Genomic DNA, 21,429 nt, shown 5'->3' on the forward strand with positions numbered 1-21,429 from the left:
ATTATTATTATTATTATTATTATTATTATTATTATTATTATTATTATAGTCTAAGTCCTCCAGGCAGTTTTAGTTCTATGGGGCTCCTGGTAATAAAGACTTCTGATATGATCCAATGATTTTATGGTGTATCTCCCATGTACATTCTTTCATGGATATAAAGTATGTGTTGCACCGAAAGCATTTTCCAACTCCAAACACGCATGTGGATTTTCTCTTGTGTGCATTCTTTGATTTAAACTAAAGCATGCATTCCACCAAAAGTTCATTTCATACCCGAGTCATTTATCTCTTCATTGTGAATTCTCTGATGCAAAGTAGGGAGTGTGGTATAGTGGAGAAAAGTTCTCTCCACACACCATGCATTTCTATGGTTTTTCTCCTGTGTGGATTCTGCGGTGAGAAGTAAGACCTGAACTAGAGTTGAAGCTCTTTCCACACTCAAAACAGGTATATGGTTTCTTCCATCTGTGGATGTTTTGATGTGTAGTGAGCCTTGTCCTGTGACTGAAGTATTTTCCACACTCGATGCACCGATATGGTTTCCCCCCTGTGTGGATTCTCATATGTGAAGTAAGGTTTGTACCATGGCTGAACCTCTTTCCACATTCCAGACACTGATACATTTTCTCTCCTGTGTGAACTCTCATGTGGGAAGTAAGGCCACTGCTACTATTGAAGCTTCTTTGACATTGTAAACATGCATATGGTTTTTCCCCTGTGTGTATTCTTTGATGTTGAGTTAATTGAGAACTATGACTGAATTTTTTTCCACATTCCATGCATTTATATGGTTTTTCTCCAGTGTGGGTTTTTTTATGTGAAATAAGGCTTGAACTCTGGCTGAAGCTCTTTCCGCACTGCAGGCACAGATATGGCTTCTCTCCGGTATGGATCCTCTGATGGCAAGTAAGATAGGTGCGATTGCTGAATCTCTTTCCACATACCAAGCATTTATACGGCTTCTCTCCAGTGTGGCCTCGCTGATGCAAAGTGAGGTGTGAGCTCTGAGTGAAGCTCCTTCCACATTCCAAGCATTTATATGGCTTTTCCCCTGTATGGATTCTCTGATGGGAAGTAAGGTGTGCTTTTTGGCTGAAACTCTTTCCACATTCCAGGCATTTGTATGGCTTCTCCCCTGTGTGTAATCTCTTATGTGAAGTAAGGTACGTGCTATGACTGAAACTCTTTCCACACTCCAAGCATTTAAATGGTTTCTCCCCAGTGTGAACTCTCCTGTGTGAACTAAGGCTTGTGCTGTGGCAGAAGCTCTTTCCACAGTCCTTGCATACAAATGGTTTCTCCCCTGTGTGTATTCTTCGGTGTTGATTAAGTTGAGAACTGTAGCCGAGGCTCTTTCCACACTCCATGCATTTATACGGTTTCTCTCCAGTGTGGACTCTTTGATGTAAAAGAAGGCTTGACTTTTGACTGAAGCCTTTTCCACACTGAAGGCATCTGTGAGGTTTGTCCCTTCGGTGACATCTTTGATGTTTAGTAAGAGCCGTGCGCTGCTGAAAGTGCTTTCCACACTCCAAACACTGAAATGTGTTAAGTCTTTGATGGGATGTGAGGTGTGTTCTCTGACAAAAGCTCTTTCTGGAATCCAAGCATTTAGAAGAATTCTTTCCTGTGTGTATTCTCTGATGCAAAGTAAGTTGTGACCTCTGAGTATAGCTTGTTCCACACTCCAAGCATCTGTATGGTTTCTTCCCTGTGTGGGTTCCCTGATGCCTGGTGAGAGTTGTAGGATGGCTGAAGCTCTGTTCTAATTCCAGGCATGCAAATGGATTCTCCTTGGTGTGTACACTCCGATGCGAAATAAAGTATGTGGTGCGGTAGACACGCTCTCCACAGTCCTGTCCTACAGTCCCTGTGTGACTCCTGCTGTGCAGACTAAGTTCAGGTTTAGAATGGAAGGGTTTCCCACATGAGAAATGCCCACTCCTGTCCTTTCCCTGGTGGTCTTTCTGCTGGCTTAGAGTGCCTTTATTCCCACCAGTCTTTTCTGGACTTTGCTCCTGTCTCTTCGAGCCATAGTGATTCTCAAAGGTCTCATCCTTTGTTTCTTCCTGGGTTGTTCTGGATGAGATGTGGAACTGCTCCTGAGAATAGGAACCGCCCTGCCCATCTTCTGCTGGAATGTGGAGAGAGAGAGAGAAGAGGTGGCTTAAATATGCTGCCAGGTACAAAGTCAGAGCAGGGCAAGAGGACATGGAATAACAGGACACAGAATAATCAATTCAAGTTGTGACAACCCAGATTCAGGCTGGACATCAGGAAAAGCTTCCTCACTGTCAGAGCAATACAACAGTGGAACCAGCTGCCTGGAGAGGTCCTGGGCTCTCCCACACTGGAGACATTCCAAAACAAACTGGGCAGCCATCTGAGTGGGATGATGTAACGTGGTGCCCTGCACCAGCAGAGGGTTGGATCTGATGGCCTTCATGCCCCCTTCCAACTCTACTATTCTGTGATTCTAAGAGCATAAGGAGAACTGGGCTGGATCAGGCCATGAGTCTATTTTCCCTGCATTCTGCACCAGCTGCCCATGAGGACACCCAAGTAGGGCACCACTGCAGTCTAAGGAGAAGCAAGGCTGGGGTGGAAAATTCAATCCTGTAATGGTCTACCCAGAAGGAAGCCTTTTGGGGGTCTGCTCTCTGAACCTCATAGCTCTGCTGCTCTGGATCAGAGGCCTCCCTGGCCCAGTGGCCTGGTGCCCCAGTGGCCAACCAGATGCCCAAGTGAAAGCCCAGAAACAGGAGATGAGCTCAGCAGCACTTAGAAACAGAGCAAATCAGAAGGGGCCTCCTGGTCCATCTAGTCTGACCCCTGGGTCCAGCTGGCTCTGCTCATTTATTTATTCATTCATTTAAAACTTTTCTATGCTGTCCCAATACTTAGATTTCTCGGGACAGTTTACAGCCAATTAATCCTAAAAATAGACATAAGAATAACAGTTGCTTAACATCCAATGTTAAAATATAACTCCACTATATAAAACAAGTTAACAATTAAAATACTGGGAGCATAAAAAGGGTTTTGCCTGACACCGAAAGGAAAGAAGCATTGGCACCATGCGGACCTCTCTGGGGAGCGTGTTCCACAATCGGGGTGCCACCGCAGAGAACTATGTGTAGTTCCCTCTTGATCTCGAAAGGACGGCTCCCAGTGGAGGGCCTCTGACTCAGATCTCAGGGGCACAAGAGCTCATAAGGGAGAAGGCGCTCCTTCAGGTATCCAGGACCCAAGCCATTTAGGGCTTAATAGGTCATCCTTAAATTGGGCCTGGACTTCATGACATGCCTACCATGTGCATGTCCAGCCTATCCTTGAACACCCTCACTGATGGGGCTTCAACCACTTCCTGTGGGAACACATTCCATACCCTAGGGGTCCTAACCACCAGGAAGTACTTCCTGGCATCCAAATTGAACCTTGATTCCCTTAGCTTGGCTCCATTGGAACGCATCCTGCCCTCCTCTGCAGGGGAGAACAGGTCTCTACCCACTTCTGTGCTCATGTTCTCAGGAACTGTTTGGGCATGGGAATCCGTCAGGTTCCCCAGCTCAGCTCCTTGGACTCTGGTTCGCTTTGCAACAGCCCTGGGCCCATGTCCCTGGGGAGCACTCCCAGCATCTGCAGGGCGCTCCCCAGGAATCGAGTCCCATGATCCGTGCAAGCAGTGCCCCTCTTCTGCAGCTGGGCTGCTGTCCCCACCAGACGGGGAAGAAGGTTGGCCATCAGGAATGGCACCTGGTGCAGCCGCTCACAGCAGCCCTCTTCTGCATGTTGCAGCCGTGCTTTGGGAAGCTGCGCCTGATGGGAAGGTCGCTGGTTGTGCAATGAGGGCCCACAAGCGTTTCCTCTTGGCTCAGCTGACTTTGCAGGGCCAGGCAGAGCGCAAGAGAAAGTGTGCAGATGTCAGAGGGACGGATTCCCACAGGGCCCATCCCAACCCTGGGAGGGACATACGAGCCGTGCTGGATCGGACCACGAGTCCATCTTCCCAGCATTCTGTTCATGCAGTGGCCAACCCGTGTCTCATGAAAGACTGTGTCAGCACCCTCCCACCCATGTTCCCCTGCACCTGGTGTACATGGGCAGATCTCCCCTGGGATAGGAGCTGGCTTGGAGCTATTGGGACCAGCAGCCACGAAAGTTATATTGTAAGCTGTCCTGAGGCATTTTTGCGATTAGGACGGCATATAAATATTTTAAATAAAATAAAATAAAGTGTCCAATTCCCTTTTGAAGCCATCCGAATGGGGAGGCCTTCACTGCCTCTCATGGTAGAGAACTCCACACTGAGAGGAACCAAATGAGGAACTCTCCAACTGGGGACGTCTTTGTTAGAGGATGTGGCCAGGTGGGGCTACCAAACCCACTGACTGACTTCAAAGCACCTGGCTAAAGCCACCTTGCCTTGAGGTTGAGGTCGCTTGGGATAGGCCCAAGGAATTCAAGTGATGCCTAGAATCTCTCTGGCACTAGTGCTAATCTTGACGATTGTTTGCCAAGCAGAAAACCTTCAGTGGGAGAAAAAGACCAGCATGCACCCCCATAAAGCCGCTCAGCAGCCGTTGTGTGTCCCTTCGGCTATCGTGCATGCCGGCCAGGTAATCGCACCTCCTCCGAGTGAGCCTGGCTACACAGATCCCAGGTGGGGAAAGGAAGGAAGGAGAGCCAGAATGCAGAATCTGTCCCTCCGCCAGGGCCTGGCAATTAAACTGGGGAAGGGAGAGGGCGGAAGAATGGAGGGGCCCTCCAGGCCCTTGGGGTGGCAAGTGACCCAACCCAGAGCAGTCCTCACTTGTCCCTGTGGCAAAGCTCAAGGCAAGCTCAGGGCTGTAACAGCACAGCCCAGAGAGCAGGATCCGGCCCAGGGCTCAGCAACCCCCTACCCACGGCAGTGTGAAATCCCTAACAGCGCTAAAGGAAGCATAAGGAAATGACTGATACTCACCCAGGGAAGCTACATTCCTGTAATTCTCCAGCATCACTTCCTTGTAGAGAGCCCTCTGGCCCGGATCCAGCAGCGCCCACTCCTCCGCCGTAAAATAAACGGTCACTTCCTCAGAGGTCACCAGAACCTGAAGAAAGAAGGAATTGTTATTGCCACACACAGGATGCTCCACACCACCAGCTGGACGGGGAACCTGCCAACTCCCAGAAGGACCTATGCAGGGTTGGTCTTTGCTCTCTCTCTCTCTTTTAAGAGTCCACTGGTTAGTCGAACGTTCAAATAGCACTGGTGAGTCAAATACAGTGGTACCTTGGCTCACAAACTAATCCGTTCCATGACTCCAGTCACAACCCAAATTGGTCATGACCCAAGTCAAATTTCCCCATAAGTTCAATGTAAATAAGTTTAATCCGTTCTGTAACCATTTTTTTTTAAATCACAAAAATTTGAAACAAAGTGACAAAAAACAACAAAGATTGCGGCCATAGGGCCTTTTTCATTATATGCTCTCCCGCCCCCTAAGATAGGCAGCAGAGGCCCCCCTTCAGGAACCCTCTGTGAAAGAGGTCAGGAGACAAGAGTACTAGGAGGAGGGCCTTCTTCGCAGTGGTGCCCCAACTATGGAATGCGCTCCCCAAAGAGGTCTGCCTGGCACCATCATTATATGCTTTTCGGCACCAGGTCAAGACCTTTTTATTTGACCGATATTTTAAAGTTAATCAACTTTAAATAAATAAAAATACAATTAAAGTTGATTAACTTTAAAATATCAGTCCATATTTTTTTAACCATGCCATTTTTATTCTCATTCGTGGTGTAGCCAACTTGTTTTGTTTAGGATTTATAATATACTGTATGCCATCCAGAGACGACAGTGATGGACAGCCTATACATCTCCTAAACAAACAAACAAATCTCCCCCCTACCCCCAGCACGACTGTGATCGCGCCCGTGCAAGGAAGGCGGGCACTATCGTGCTCGTCACCCAATGTGGAGTTCGCGACCTGATTTGGTCATGAACTGAGGCATTCATGAGCTGAAATACCACTGTACCTTTTTATTTAGAAATTTTAATTGGTTTTAACATCCACAGTCCCTTATCGTTTTTGGTTTTGCCTTTGTTTCCGACTTTGATTTTGATTTGGACTTTTGCTGAGATTGTGTTTTTGCTGTTTATAGGGTTATTTGTTGTTATTAATTGATATAACTTTTGTTATTGTTTGTTGTTGTTATTATTAAAAATTTTGTAAGCTGTCCTGGGACGTTCTTCTCATGTAGGATGGGATAGAAATGATTTAAATAAATAAATAAATACCACTAATAACTGAGTATTTGCCAAGTGGGTTTATTAGAATGAAAAACAAACAAACAAACAAAACAGCTGTTTTTGAATCAAACACACAAAAATTGCAGAATTCCACTTCGTCTTTGCAAGAAATTAAAGGTGAGCGGATTTTGGTCACTCTATGGGCACTTGAGACCAAGGGATGTGGATCAAATCCATTGGAGGGTGGGACTACCTCGGATTCCCGGAGCTTGGTTTTCTGGACTCTGGTCCACTTTGCAGCAGTCCAGAGTTCCTGAGGAGCCCACCCAGTATCCATGGGGTGCTCCCCAAGAGTTGAGCCCCACATTGATGGAGAGGAAAGTTGCTGGTTGCATACCCAGAGGTCCACCAGCATATGCTGACTTCCTTCTGGCTGTGGAAGAGGAGGAATCTGCAAAAGATTTTGATAGAGCTCGGCCCAACCCTATTTATTTAATTATATTTATATCCCACCTTTCTCCCATTGTGGGGCTCAAGGTGGCTACTGCTGTTTCCAGGGAGTTTCCCCTCCAAGCTCAGGCCAGCCCCAGACCTGCTTAGCTTCAGCACAGTGATGCTTAATGTGTCTTCTGGCTATACTCTGGGATCTGCATATGAAGAAGAACCTGAGGAAGTTGTGGACTCAGAATAGCTGGGGACCTTTAAAAAGCATCTGGGCAGTCAGCTGAATGGGATGGTGTAACTCAGTGTCCTGCACCAGGAGGGGGTTGGACCTGATGGCCTTCTGACCCCTTCCAACTCGACTAGTGTATAATTCTCAGTACAGTGGTACCTCGGCTCACGACCGCCTCAGTTCACGACCAAATCGGATTGTGAGCAGAAATTTCAGAAAAATTTTGCCTCCGTTCACGAATTCTGCATTGGGTGATGACCACAATTGCGGCCATGTTGCCGCGGGAACACGATCACGATTGTGGCCATCTCCCCGACACCCCGAGCACGATCGCTATCGCACTATTATGGTTTGGACTCTCCCTCCAAACAATAACCTCCCCCCCCCACCTAGGTTAGTGTTCTCTATTGTACTGTACTTAGTTACTTTGTTTCAAATTTTTGTGATTAAAAAGATAGTTACAGAACGAATTAACCTTATGGGGGAATTTGACTTGGCTCGTGACCAATTTGGGTAGCGACCTGAGTCATGGAACAGATTAAGTTCGTGAGCCAAGGTCCCACTGTACTTCTGAACATGTGCAGAGTGTCTTTTAAGGGAGAATGACATTTTGACAAGGGCAAGGAGCCACTGTGGGTTGTGGATCACCTGTTTTTTGCTACAGAAAAAAGGAGTTTCTTTACCTAACCTCCACACTCTCCTTAAAGGGCAGGGCTGCATGGAAATGGAGAACTGATGCAGCCTATCCAAAATCCCGGCTAGGGTGCACCCCAAGATCTCTGGGCCCATGCAGTTGCATTGGATTCATGTGGAGGAGAGAGGGCTTAAGAAGGAAGCCGTGGGGCATTTCGAGCTGCTCCTAAGGTGGGGTTGGGAGCATTACAGCATGCTAAAAACCAGAGACATCACCCTGCTGACAAAAGTGTGTGTAGTCAAGGCTATGGTTTTCCCAGTTGCAATGTATGGCTGTGAAAGCTGGACCATAAGGAAGGCTGAGCGCCGAAGAACTGAGGCTGAATTGTGGTGCTGGAGGAGGTACTCCTGTGAGTCCCTTGGACAGCAAGGTGATCAAACCAGTCAGTCCTAGAGATCAACCCTGACTGCTCTTTAGAAGGCCAGATCCTGAAGATGAAACTCAAATACTTTGGCCACCTAATGAGAAGGAGGGACTCCCTGGAGAAGAGTCTAATGCTGGGAACAATAGATGGCAAAAGAAGGAGGGGACGGCAGAGAATGGGGTGGCTGGATGGAGTCACTGAAGCAGTCGGTGTGAGCTTAAGTGGACTCTGGGGGATGGTGGACAGGAAGGCCTGGAGGAAGGTTGTCCATGGGGTCGCAATGGATCGGACACAACTTCGCAACTAGGACAACCCCTCTTGGACACCTGGCAAATCCATTTACCTCCTCCAGGGCTGATTTCTGACCTTGGATAGTCATTCACAAGGGTTCTTTCAGCTGCAAGCGGGACGGGACTCCCCATCCCATGTCCCTTGGAGACGGGGCTGCCAAGAACCCCATGGCCACCCAGATGAGGTCAAGAGCTGCAAGGCACTCCCTCTCCTAGGGCAGTTGGACAGTCCCTGGTGCCATTCAAAAGGGTGCCATGGACACCAAGAAGTCTGCTTAACCTCAGGGGGAGTTGCCAAAGATCAAAATCAAGCAGCAGGGGATGCAAGGAGAAACTGCTCACATTCATGTGCCAAGGTCAAAGGAGTTCACAGCCTGTGGGCCGTTTGCCTCTCACACCCTCCAAAACAAGAGGAAAGAACCAGGCAGCTTTGAGCTCCAGAGGCAACCCAGTTCCAGCACAACTGTGCCTCGCCCTTTTCCCCAAGTCCCTCGCCTATGGTCCCTGCGCACCTTGGCAGGCTGCATCGCGGCTGTTTTTCCTGCTCCCTGCAGAGAAACCAATCCTGAACTGGGCACTGAAGCCGCCCCACTGCCTGTGACAAAGACCTCCATGTCAGTCGGGCTCTTCACCTCCACACAGGTGGCCCTTCCAGTTCCAGTTGGCCCTTCCGTTTCTCCTGTCTTCCGGCTGCTGGCTCTCACCTAGGAGAAGGGGAAGAGGAAGGAGTCAACATTCCCTTACACAGAGTCACCCTGGAGAGGGTGGGCAGACATGATGGTGTGGAGAATGTGGAATGGGAGATAATGTTTCCATCATCATCTTAGCACCCCAAAGGGTCATCCCACAAAGCCAGCCACTGTTGTGTAGTGGCCAGACTGTGGGCCTGGGGGATCTGGGTTCTAGTACCCTCACAGCCCCGAAGCTCCCTGGGTGTCTCTGGGCCAGCCATTCCACTTTGGTCTGGCCTACCTCACAGGGCTGTTGTTGCGAGGAAGAAAGGACAGAGGACTGTGTGAGTGGCTCCGAGCTGCTTGCAAGAGGAAGAAGGTGGGGGGGGGGGATGATTGTGAAGTGCCAAGAATAATTGTTGCCGCGGGAAAGCCTTTGCACCATGCCTGGCTGGATTTTAGGATTTGATGCCGTGGCCTGCGGTGAGGGCCCCCGCTGGGAGGGCTTCAAAAGGGGATTGGGCAAATTCATGGAGGAGCAGGCTAGCCAGTGGTCCTCCTTTCAGGATCATAGGCAAGATGGCCATGTACCCCAGTTGTTAGGGAACATGGGCTGCAGGGAGTCGTTTCCGGGGGGAGGCGGGTTGGCCGCGGACGAACGGGATGCATGAACCGATGGGCCGTGCTGTCATGCGGCGGGACTCTTCTGATGGTGACGAAGGGGGCTTCCCGCGGGGGTCCCCCCGACGCCACGTGACTGTCAACCTCAAGGGAAGCCCCTCTCCTGGTTCCTCCCCCGGGGCATCTTTCCTGCAAAGTTTCCTCCCTCCCTCGCGATGCGCGCGTCCATTGCGGAGCCCCTCTCCCCCGCCCGGCGGCGCACGTGTCGGGGGAAGGATGCAGCCCGTTCTTGGGAAAAGCAGGGCGGCCCCGGGAGCATCCCCGGGCATCGCGAGCGGCTTGCAGGCAGCAGCCCCCTCGGTAAGGCCCCCCCCCGACCCCCGCGCAATTCGCACCTGGAGCCCAGCCGGGCCTCAGCGCCGGGCCGGGCCAACTCGCGAGGAGGCCAAAGTCCAGGCAGGGGGTCCGCAGTGCACAGAGGGGCGCGAACAGCACCGCGCGCAGCCTTGACGTCCGGCTCTGCTTGGGCGCCAGGCGAGCGCGACAGGCTGCGATGTGGCCTTATCTCTATGGTGCCGTCGGCCGGTCTCACGGCGAGGGCGCCCTCCGAAGAGGTCGCGGGGGAGCCGGAAGTGCCGCCTCAGTCGCAGAGGGGGAAGAATTGCACATTGAGGGGTTGGCGGACAGACGGGGAGGGATGGGGGGAGGGTTCTGCAGCTCAGTCCTCCACTGAGCTCAGCTTCCCAGAGAGGCAGGAAATAAAAATAATGGGGAGAGACCTGACTTAGCCCACCCCTTCATTTTCCACTAAGGGAAATTGGGTGGCTGGTGTTTTGGTGCGGGGAGAAGGGAGGTGCGCGAAGGGCACAGAAGGTGCAAATTGGAGTGATGGGCTTTTGGCGGTTGCATTTGCGGACATAGAGGGAAAGACGCCCCGCTTGCTCATGTGGCTGGGGAGGGGAAGCTGGGTTACAGCAGAAGCAGCAGCGTGTTTGATGGAGGGCAGCGCCCGGGGGAAGCGGGCGGAAAAGCATCCCCCGGGATCTTCATTTTTTCCCCATCTTGCTCCAGTAGAAGGGGCCACCTGACCTGGAGTCCAAGCACTGTTCACGAATCCGGTTAGAAGGATCTCTGGTGGACGATGGTCCGTCTCTGCTGGAAGATCCGCTCCTTCCCGCCCAGCCCCGAACGGAGACCTCCTTCTGCCCGGGCAGAGGTTCCATTGCGCCACTGCGATGCCCATCAGGAGGACTGTCTGGATATTCTGCCTTCTTGTAACTCAATCCCATTATTAGGTGCTAAGTAAAGGAAAGGTAAAGGTTTCCCCTTGACAGTCATGTCCAGTCATGTCTGACTCTTGGGGGCGGTGTTCATCTCCGTTTCCTAGCCGAGGGAGCCAGTGTTTGTCCGCAGACAGTCTCCGTAGTCATCTGGCCGGCATGGCATGACCAAACACCCAAGTACACGCAAGGCTGTCACCTTCCCACTGAAGTGGTACCTTTTTATCTAATTGTATTTACAGTGATACTCTGGCTCACGAATGCCTCAGTTCATGACCAAATCGGGTCGCAAAAAAAAAAAATTCATTAAAAGTTTGACTCAGGTTGCAAACTCCACTTTGGGTGGCGACTGCAATCACGGCCATCTCCCCCCAACTAGCAGCAAACACCAAAGATGGCATCTGATCTGTGAAACACATTTTTAAAAATTGTTGTTATTAGTCGCGAAGTCGTGTCCGACCCATCGTGACCCCATGAATAACATTCCTCCAGGCCTTCCTGTCCTCCACCATCCCCCGGACTCCACTTAAACTCATGCCCACTGCCCCCATGACTCCATCCAGCCACCTCATCCTCTGCTGTCCCCTTCTTCTTTTGCCATCTATTGTTCCCAGCATTAGACTCTTCTCTAGGAAGTCCTTCCTTCTCATTAGGTGGCTAAAGTATTTGAGTTTCATCTTCAGGATCTGGCCTTCTAAAGAGCAGTCAGGGTTGATCTCCTCTAGAACTGACCGGTTTGATAGCCTTGCAGTCCAAGGGATTCGCAGGAGTCTCCGCCAGCACCACAATTCAAAGACCTCAATCCTTTGGGGCTCAGCCTTCCTTATGGTCCAACTTTCACAGCCATACATTACGACTGGGAAAACCATAGCCTTGACTATATGCACTTTTGTTGGCAGGGTGATGTCTCTGCTTTTTAGTATGCTGTCTAGATTTGCCATAGCTTTCCTTCCCAGGGGCAAGCGTCTTTTAATTTCTTGGCTGCAGTCCCCTTCTGCGGTGATCTTGGAGCCCAGGAAAATAAAATCTGTCACTACCTCCATTTCTTCCCCATCTATTTGCCAGGAAGTGAGAGGACCGGATGCCATGATCTTAGTTTTCTTAATGTTGAGTTTCAAGCCAACTTTTGCACTCTCTTTCTTCACCCACATCAAGAGGCTCTTTAGTTCCTCTTCACTTTCTGCCATTAGAGTTGTATCATCTGCATATCTGAGGTTGTTGATATTTCTCCCAGCAATCTTAATTCCAAGTTGTGATTCATCTAGCCCCGCCTTTCTCATGATGTGCTCTGCATATAAGTTAAATAGGCAGGGCGACAGTATACAGCCTTGCCAAACTCCTTTCTCAATTTTGAACCAATCAGTGGTTTCGTGTCCAGTTCTCACTGTTGCTTCTTGACCCGCATAAAGGTTTCTCAAGAGACAAATAAGATGGTCTGGTACGCCCATCTCTTTAAGAACTTGCGACAATTTGTCATGATCCACATAATCAAAGGCTTTAGCATAGTCAATGAAGCAGAAGTAGATGTTTTTCTGGAACTCCCTAGCTTTCTCCATGATCCAGCATATTTTTTAAAAAATATCTTATCTGAAATAATGATTGAGAATCAGGCAGAATGCAGCCTTCAGGTATAAAACCTGGGGGAGAAGAATCAGGTTCATGAAATATTTGCTCTTGGAAAGATTGATTACATTTTTAAGAGAAGATGTTTCCATACTCCTGGCTGTGTGTTCACTCCTCACAAATTATTCTAACAACAGGAACTCTTTCTGTTGTTTTCTTGGTTGGTTGGTTGGTTTTACCTGGTATACAATTGTTTATGTGACTTTGGAATGTAATTTCTGTGAATCACCTAGAAACATTTTTGGAATTCAGCAAGATAGTAATAAAGTTAATAAATGAATGAATTTAAGAGATGAACTTTACCTTCCTCCCTTAGCAAGAGTGGCAGATCATGGGGAAATGCATGGTGGCAATGCAGGTCTTCTCAATCTTGATCAGCGGTTCTGGGGTGCTGCACTGCATCTTTTTTAGGGTAACTATTAGTGGGGAATCTTTGGGATGGCAGCCGGTGATGAGCAAGGTTCCCCCAGGGCTCTGTCCTGGCACTGATCCTGTTCAATCTTTCCATCAATGACCTGGAAGAGATGACCTGTCTGCTGATCAAATTCGCAGATGATACTAAAATGGGGGTAGTGGCCACAATTGAGGAGCAGGTTCTAGAGATCCAGAAGTATCGACAGACTAAGGAAGGGGGGAGGGGACAACAGGATGGCTTTCCATATGGACAAGTGCAAGGTCTTGCACTTGGGGCATAGGAATGGGTGTCATAAGTACAGGTTAGGGGACAAGTGGCTGGACAGCAGCACTTGTGAAGGGGATCTTGGGGTGCTGGTTGACTGCAGGCTAAACATGAGTCAGCAGTGTGATGTGGTGGTCAAAAGGGCGAACGCCACCCTTGGTTGCATAGCCAGAAGTATGGCTTCTAGATCGAGAGAGGTATTACTACCACTCTATACAACACTGGTGTGCCTGCAACTGGAATATTGTGTTCAGTTCTGGGCTCCACATTACAGGAAGGATATAGCCAGGTTAGAGAGCAGTGCAGGGCCACAAGGATGGTGGCAAAATTGCAGGGAGCCATATGAGGTGAGACTGAGGGAACTGGGTCTTTTCAGCCTTGAGGAGACTCCGAGGGGACCCGTTAGTGACATACAGGGTCTAACAGATGGTGGTGCCCATTTTGCCATCTCCCCCCCCCTTTTTTTGCACCAGCTCGCAACCTGCCCAGCAACTGCAGGTGGAAAGAGAACCCTTCCATTTAAGGACAAATGGAAATCCTATTATATTCAGTACAATTAATGGGCTGTAAAAGGGAGCTCTTTAAAAAGTAGCTGAGGATCTATAATTGACTTAAACCAATTGGAAAATTTGTTGGTGTATAGAATAACTCCCTCTTTTCTGAACTTCCAGAGTGTCAAATGATATTTTTGGTCTTTTTGAAATTTGTGGGCATGAATGTATTGGTTGTACTTGTTTCAAATCCCTTGGCAGCTTTGTTCTATTCTACTTTATTTTACACATACTTTTCTTCTCTTTGTATTCTGTTTATGTTAAGAAAATTAAAAAAGAAAAGAAAAACGACCCTTCAATGAAGTGGAGAAGCACGCTGTGCATCCCCTTAGAAGGCACCTTGGAAGGTAGAGAGTGCTGGTGTCCCAACATTTTGAAGAGAGAAGAGAAAACGGAGCTGTACCAGAGTTCCCCAGAGTCTTGCAGGAGAAGATGACCAGTCAAAAGAGTTGGAAGGAGGAGAAACAAGTTGGCCTTCTCTTCCTTAACTCAGGAAGAAGCTAAAGCTTGCAGATAATCAGGGGTTTTTTTAGAGGGGAATGGAGGATATCTTCCTTTTTCCTTAAAACTATTAGAAATCTGATGATAAAATTATTTTTGAGACAGATTATTAGGTGGGCCAGAACTAGAATAAAGAATTGCATATCGGAGTATTAACCCTGGGCTGGCACAGGTAGAGGTTGTTGCTATTACATGCTGTCTAGTCATCTCTGATTTAGCTGTCCTAAATTCAAGGTGGTGACTTCCTTGATGGACTCCCATCCATCTTTTCTTTGGCCTTCCTTTTATTCTTCTCCCTTGACTTTCCGTAGCAAGATTGCCATTTTTGCTTCTATGGAGAGCTCTCTCTGGAACTGATCTGTCTCTCTTGTCAGTCCAGGTTATTCACAATGCCCTCCTCCAGCACCATGTTTCGAACACATCCTTTTTCTTCCCGTCTAGCTTCTTCACCCTTCGACTTTCATACTCAGACATCGTGACTGGGAGTACACTAGCTTTGGTGATCATGGGCTTGGTCTTCAGTGAACGTCCTCAGACTTGATCTTCTCTAGTTCCTTCTTTGCTGCCCTTCCAACTCTCAGTCTTCCTTGGATTTCTTGGCTGTGGCCTCCTTTGAATATGATGGTAGAATCAAAGTATGCAAAATGTGTAATTGCAGCTCCAACTCTGGAAACTTGTCCCAAGGTAAGACCTGAATCTCCAAACTGGAGCGACCTCCCATCTTTCTCACAAAGACAGCCATAAAGTTGAGATTTTTGGGGTGAGGGGAAAGGACAGGCTCTGGCAAGATGTATAGCATCCTGATGGCACCTCAGCATCCCTTTCTACAGGTTCTGAGGGGCCACACTTAGAAGGCTGAAATCAGCCATCTAAGATTTTTCCATGGCAGGAGATGCACAAAAGGCATCTTTGCTCTCACACACAGAGAAGCTCTGGGGCCTTCTCCCAAGTGCCAGTGCCAAAGGAAGCATGGAAGGGGACAAGAAGGGGAAGGGCTTTCTCTGTGGTGGCTCCCTCATCAAGGGAAAAACCTGCCCATTGCAGTCCACCTGCCACTAACTTGGCCATCATTTCAGCACAGGTTAAGACAAGCCTTTATGTCAAAGCCTTCAGAGATTTACTTGGCTCCCCAGGGGCTTGAAGGAATTGCCCATTTTCATTTTTAATGGGTCACTTTTTAATGGAAAATTTCAGCTGCTTAATTTTTTTTTAATGCTGATTGACTGTTACATTTGCATTACATCTTCTTGTTTGCTTTCATGGATTGGTTTAAACCTTCCAGAGAGCTTTGGCTATGAAATGGTACAGAAATGAATTAATAATAATGATATTGATAATGATAATGATGTAAAGTGATGAAGTGAATATACTTGTTAAATGAAAAGAGACCCTCAAAACTGTATTGTTTAATTTTTTCAGCATAGCAGGCTGAGGAATTCTGAGAGCTTTACAACTGTTTTTCTGTCTAATCCTGTATCTAATTGTGTCTCAAATGTGATGAAAAATGGAATGAAAGAGAGATCTTCCTAAAGCAAAAAATTATTTCTTCAGAAATGCCCTATACAGAGGACAACAAGAGACAGCATAACAAAGATCTAAAGATACAAACAGTGCAGGAGGGACAAGCAAAGATGCCTCATCTTACAGCTGTGCATTGCGCTACAAAACACATGAGCCTTACTGAAAAGTGAAGGTAGGAAAAATGCGGGTGTGTAGTCCACCTTAGGCTCTTCCTGCATTTGGGTCACTGCAAGGATTCACAAGATCCTGTCATGTTTTGATGAGGGAACGACCTTCCTTTGAACATGCTTGTGCCTTTGAGCCTGTGTTAATTTTTTACTGTGCGTTTACAAATCTGCTGCAACAGAGCTGCTTTTTTCACTCAGAGCACTGAGTTTGATGGCTTTTCTCTTGTGTGGATTCTCTGATGTCTTTTAAAGTGTGAGCTGTGACTAAAGCTCTTTCCACACTCTGAACATGTGTAGGGCTTCTCCCCTGTGTGGATTCTTTGATGTAATGTAAGATGTGTGCTGCGAATAAAGCTCTTTCCACACACTGAGCACTGGTATGGCCTCTGGCCTGTGTGAATTCTTTGATGGATCTTAAGTTTTCGGCTGCACCTGAATTGCTTGCCACACTCAGAACACTGGTAGGGTTTATCACCTGTGTGGATGTTTTGATGCATATGCAGGGAGAGCTTCCAGCTGAAGCCCTTTCCACACTCAGAACAAGCATATGGCTTCTTGCCCATGTGGACCTTCTGATGAGAAGTAAGGCCTATGCTTTGACTAAAACTCTTTCCGCAGTCTGAACATGTATATGGCTTCTCTCCTGTATGGATTCTTTGATGTAAGGTAAGGTGTACCCTCTGCCTGAAGCTGTTTCCGCACTCTGAGCATCTGAATGGTTTCTCCCCTGTGTGGATTCTTTGATGCACTTTAAGGTGTGCACTGTGGCTGAAGCACTTTCCACACACAGAACATGTATACGGCTTCTCCCCAGTGTGGATCTTATGGTGCGCAGTAAGGCCAGTGCTCCGCCTGAATCTTTTTCCACACTCTGTGCATTGATAGGGTTTCTCCCCTGTGTGGATTCTCTGATGCAACCTAAGACCAGCTCTTCGAGTGAATCTCTTTCGACATGCCAAGCACTGATAGGGTCTCTCTCCAGTGTGCATTCTCTGATGTACACTAAGCATTGCTTTTCGAGTGAAGCTTTTCTCACACTGCATACATTTATACGGCTTCTCACCACTGTGCATCTTTAGATGTATCATCAGGTTTCTTTTCTGCTTGTAACACTTTCCACACTGTGAACATTTAAATGTTGGTTCACTCTTTGGCAGACTTTGAGGTGTGCCACTGCTTGATTTCCTAATTAAGATTTTAGCATCTAGAAGAAATTCATTCTGATTTCCTCTCCGACCTTCCTCTTGAGTTCCTCCATTTTTAGGCTCCTTGGATTTCCTCTTCCACAGTTGTTTGGCTTCAGCTTGCTGCTCTTTGTCCTCATTCTCATCCATCTTCCCATAGCCTGAAGAAATAGAAAAGAACTGTGGGCAAGAAGAATCCATAGAATGATATGCCAACAGGGATTCCGAATCCAATCATGCAGTTACCTGCAGATGACTCTTCATCAGAGGTCTCAATACATGGCTCTTCTCCCTCTTCCAGCTGGAAAATGAGGTCAGGTTTAGGAAACAGAAGTCTTCCTTTGGAAGAGGGAAATAGATAATGGTTAAAACATATAGCAAATTTCCAGGGATTACAGAACAGCCTAACTGAACCTTCCTGGTCCAACCCCAAGAAAAGAAAAGGGGAGAATGGAAAGATTATTTGATTCCAGTGTGTGGGAATGAGGCAGAAAGACAGGAGTTACTAGTTGTCAGGAGGCAAAGTACCCGGAGGAGGGCTCTCTCTGCAGTGGCGCCCCATCTGTGGAATGCGCTCCCCAGAGAGGTCCGCCTGGCGCCATCTTTATTTGTTTTTCAGCACCAGGCCAAGACCTTTTTATTCAAACAATATTTTAATCGTTTCATATTTATATATTTTAATTGTGCAGCCAGTTTGTTTCCAGGTTTTAATTGTAATTGTTATTGCTTTATTTGTTACTTTTGTGAGCCGTCCCGAGGCTATGTAGCAAGGGAACGGCATATAAAAACATTAAATAAATAAATAAATACTACTCTGCGCCAGAAGCAGCTCTCCTCTGATAGAATCCATCAACCACATGCCCATCAACTATGCTCTGAAATTGCATTGGGAAGTCAGCTGTGGGGAGAAGAACCCAGTCGTCTCCTTCTCAGTTTAGGGAAAGAAAGCCCCAAGCTTAGAGAGGAGGTTTCCCCCAGTCTACTTAAGCATAGAAACACCCAGCCTTAGAAGAACCCTCTTAGGCCCTGCCAGGTCCTCCAGTGGGGAGCCAAAGGTCTGACGCTTCGGTGTGCAGCAGCTGCAAAAGGCTGCAAGGTGAGAACTTGTTCCCCTTCCAGGGAGATGCCATAATTGTGCAAGCCTAGAAGAAGAGAACAAGAGGGGGCCGGAGCACTAGAAGATTTATTTTTTATTTTATTTGGGATTCTTATATGCCTCCCCATTCGCATAAGCTTCGGGGCAGTTTTCAACAAATAAATAATACAAATATATAAAAACTGGAAACATCCAGGCAATAATTTAAAACCAAGAAATAAATTAACAATTAATTAAAATACCATTTAAATAAAAAGGTCTTGGCCTGGCCCTGAAAAACAAATAACAACGGCACCAGGTGGACCTCTCTGGGGAGCGCATTCCATAGGTGGGGCGCCACCACAGAGAAAACCCTCCTCCGGGTACTCACCCTCCTAATATCCTTCATGGAGGGTTCCCGGAGAAGGGCCTCTGCTGCCGATCTCAGGGGGCGGGAGGGTAAGTATGGACGCAGGTACTCCTTTAGGTAACGAGGTCCCAAGCCGTTAAGGGCTTTACAGGTAATAACCAGCATCTTGAATTCGGCCCGGACTTCAATGGGGAGCCAGTGAAGCTGACAGAGAACTGGGGTTATATGAGAACAAAGCCCAGTCCCCGTCAGCAACCTGGCAGCTCTATTTTGCACCAACTGAAGTATCCAGACCGTCTTCAAGGGCAGCCCCACATAGAGCGTGTTACAGAAGTCTAATCGGGAAGCAACCAGTGCATGCATCACTGCTGATGGTATAACTTTGAGTCCTGCAACAGCAGGGGGTTGGACCTGATGACATTCATGGCCCCTTCCAACGCTACTGTTGAAGAAATGAAATGGCCCAATGCTGCCATTGGGGAGGGAACCCTTACCCAAAGAGGACAGAGTCTGCCAGTTCTCCAGCATAACTTCCTTGTGCAAAGCCCTCTGGCCGTGATCCAGCAGGACCCTCTCGTCCTCCGTAAAATGCACAGCCACCTCCTCGAAGGTCACCACACCCTGAAAGATGATGCAGCAAGAGAGTACTCCTCATGGCTAATGGGAAATAAGCTGGAAAAGATCTCGTAGCCATTGCTTTTTCAGTGATGCACCAAGAACATAAGTGCCTAAGAAGAGCCATGCTGGGCCAAACCAAGGGTCCACCTAGGCCACCAGTCCGGCAGGAAAAGCATTCCTAGGGGGTGGTTTCCACAGGGACAAAAAGAAAGATGCTTAGAGTGGTTGGAACTCTCTGGTTTCACTCTCTGTAAGCCGCCTAGAGACTTTTTAAGTAATGGGACAACATACACAAACCTTAAATAAATAAAGTCTAAATGGTGGTTGGAACCCTAAACGGCTAGGGTCCAGGATACCTGAAGGAGTACCTTCTTCCCCATGTGCCCTCCCATCCCTAGAGATCTGAGGCAGAGGCCCTCCTCCAGGAGCCCTCCTTGGAGGAGATCAGGAGGGACAGTGCCCGGACGAGGGCCTTCTCTGTGGTGGCACCCCAACTATGGAATACACTCCCCAGAGAGGTTCCCTTGGCACCAACGTTATATTCTTTTTGGCCTCAGGCAACACCCTTTTTATTTTCCTGCTGTTTTAATGTTCAGTTAACTGGGGTTTTAGTATATTAATGGTTGGATGCTGTGGGGTTGGTTTTATTCTACTTCTTTCTTGTAAGCCATCCCAAGATGTTTGTAGGGGATGGGATGGAAAAGCGTTTAATAAATAATACATAAAATAATAGACTCACCCACCTGGGCTCCCCATCTGGCCTGCTTGTTCTTTCCCTGGCACCAAACCTCTCCGTCCTGATCCTTGCTACCAAAAACTATGCTTTCACAACACTGTTGCAATGGACAACCTGATAGGTTTCCATCAAAGCAACATGCACTTGGACAGGGAAATGTCTTCCGCATGTGAATCAGGAGTTATCTCCGGCTTCTGTACTTTTTCTACTTCTCTCTGAGCTCTTTACCTTTCCATGGAGGGTCTGCCAGTCTTCCACGGGACCCCCACAAGGCCATACTTCCATCCCTTGGCTGCACAACTTTTACCCAGACCACTGACCATCTGGGGCTTTCCCCCCACATTTGTGCCTATCCCCCCACCATTCTAAAACAAAGAAAATGCCTTTCCTAAGCTTCCGTTAATTGCAGAAGCTTCTGACTAATATAAGCTGGTATTTTGGCCTTTTTATGGCTTCAGCCCTGTTCCATTTGCCACTGGGCCTGCCCTGTTTGGTCCTCCCACCACTGGACTCCAGTTTCTGATGTTCCTCTAATACAGAATTAGGCCTGCAGGTTCAAAAGCCCTATTTTTGGCTCAAGGAGATGCAGGTTCAGAGGTATCTGGGCTCTCCCCACCCATCCTTTCCCGCCGATGGAGCCGTCTGCACAGCAACCAGCTGTGCCGCATCTCTTCCACACAAGGTGCAGAAGGCCTGTGTGCCACATCTCGCTTTGGGCTCTCCTCTGGAGATACTCAAGCAGAGGCTGGATCAGGGCCAAAGCGGGATGCTGGAGCGGCTGAGCTAGCCAAAGTGGTGGTCCTAGACATTGGCTCATCCAAATGTGTTGCACTTCCCAACTGGTGTGGCTACATTATCCCCACCCCATTCTATTCTATTCGGGGTGCTGGCTGACTGCAGGCTAAACATGAATTGGCAGTGTGATGCGGTGGTCAAGAGGGCAAACGCCACCCTTGGTTGCATAGCCAGAGGTGTGGCTTCTAGATTGAGAGAGGTATGGCTACCCCTATATACAACTCTGGTGTGCCCACAACTGGAGTATTGTGCTCAGTTCTGGGCCCCTCATTACAGGAAGTATATAGCCAGGTTAGAGTCAGAACAGTGTAGGGCCACAAGGATGGTGGCCGGTTTGCAGGGGATGCCGTATGAGGCGAGACTGGGTCTCTTCAGCCTGGAGGGGATCTGTTGGCAACATACAGGTATGAGAGGGGGTGTCACACAGAGGTGGGTAGAGACCTGCTCTCCCCTGCAGAGGAAGCAGGATGCACTTCAATGGAGCAAAGCCCAGGGAACCCAGGTTCAATTTAGATGCCAGGAAGTACTTCCTAACAGTTAGGACACCGAGGGTATGGAATGGGCTTCCACAGGAGATCATTGAGGCCCCATCGGTGAGGGTGTTCAAAGATAGGCTGGACATACACATGGTGGGCATGTCGTGAGTGGAGCTGACTGGAGCTGGGGGCAGAATAGATGGCCTGGCAGGCCCCTTCTGACTCACTCTGTTTCTATATTTCTATGTTTCTTTTCTTTCTATTCTATTCTATTCTATTCTATTCTATTCTATTCTATTCTATT

General features: G+C 48.1%; 1 protein-coding gene across 1 annotated transcript in view; it reads right to left on the reverse strand.

The window, feature by feature from the left end:
* Positions 1 to 115: 115 nt before the first annotated feature.
* LOC123027586 (zinc finger protein 420-like) overlaps positions 116 to 21,429 on the reverse strand; it is a 23,251-nt gene continuing 1,937 nt past the window's right edge. Inside the window, exons 3-6 of the mRNA XM_044438526.1 lie at positions 18,995 to 19,121; positions 17,302 to 17,394; positions 16,085 to 17,216; positions 116 to 1,548 (exon numbers count right to left, since the gene is read on the reverse strand). Coding sequence (XP_044294461.1) covers positions 369 to 1,548; positions 16,085 to 17,216; positions 17,302 to 17,394; positions 18,995 to 19,121 — 2,532 coding nt within the window. The 3' untranslated portion in view covers positions 116 to 368. The remainder of the gene's footprint in view (positions 1,549 to 16,084; positions 17,217 to 17,301; positions 17,395 to 18,994; positions 19,122 to 21,429) is intronic.

Source organism: Varanus komodoensis, unplaced genomic scaffold (genome assembly GCF_004798865.1).
Source record: "Varanus komodoensis strain SLA01 unplaced genomic scaffold, ASM479886v1 scaffold327, whole genome shotgun sequence".
In the NCBI taxonomy this organism is placed as follows: domain Eukaryota; kingdom Metazoa; phylum Chordata; class Lepidosauria; order Squamata; family Varanidae; genus Varanus; species Varanus komodoensis.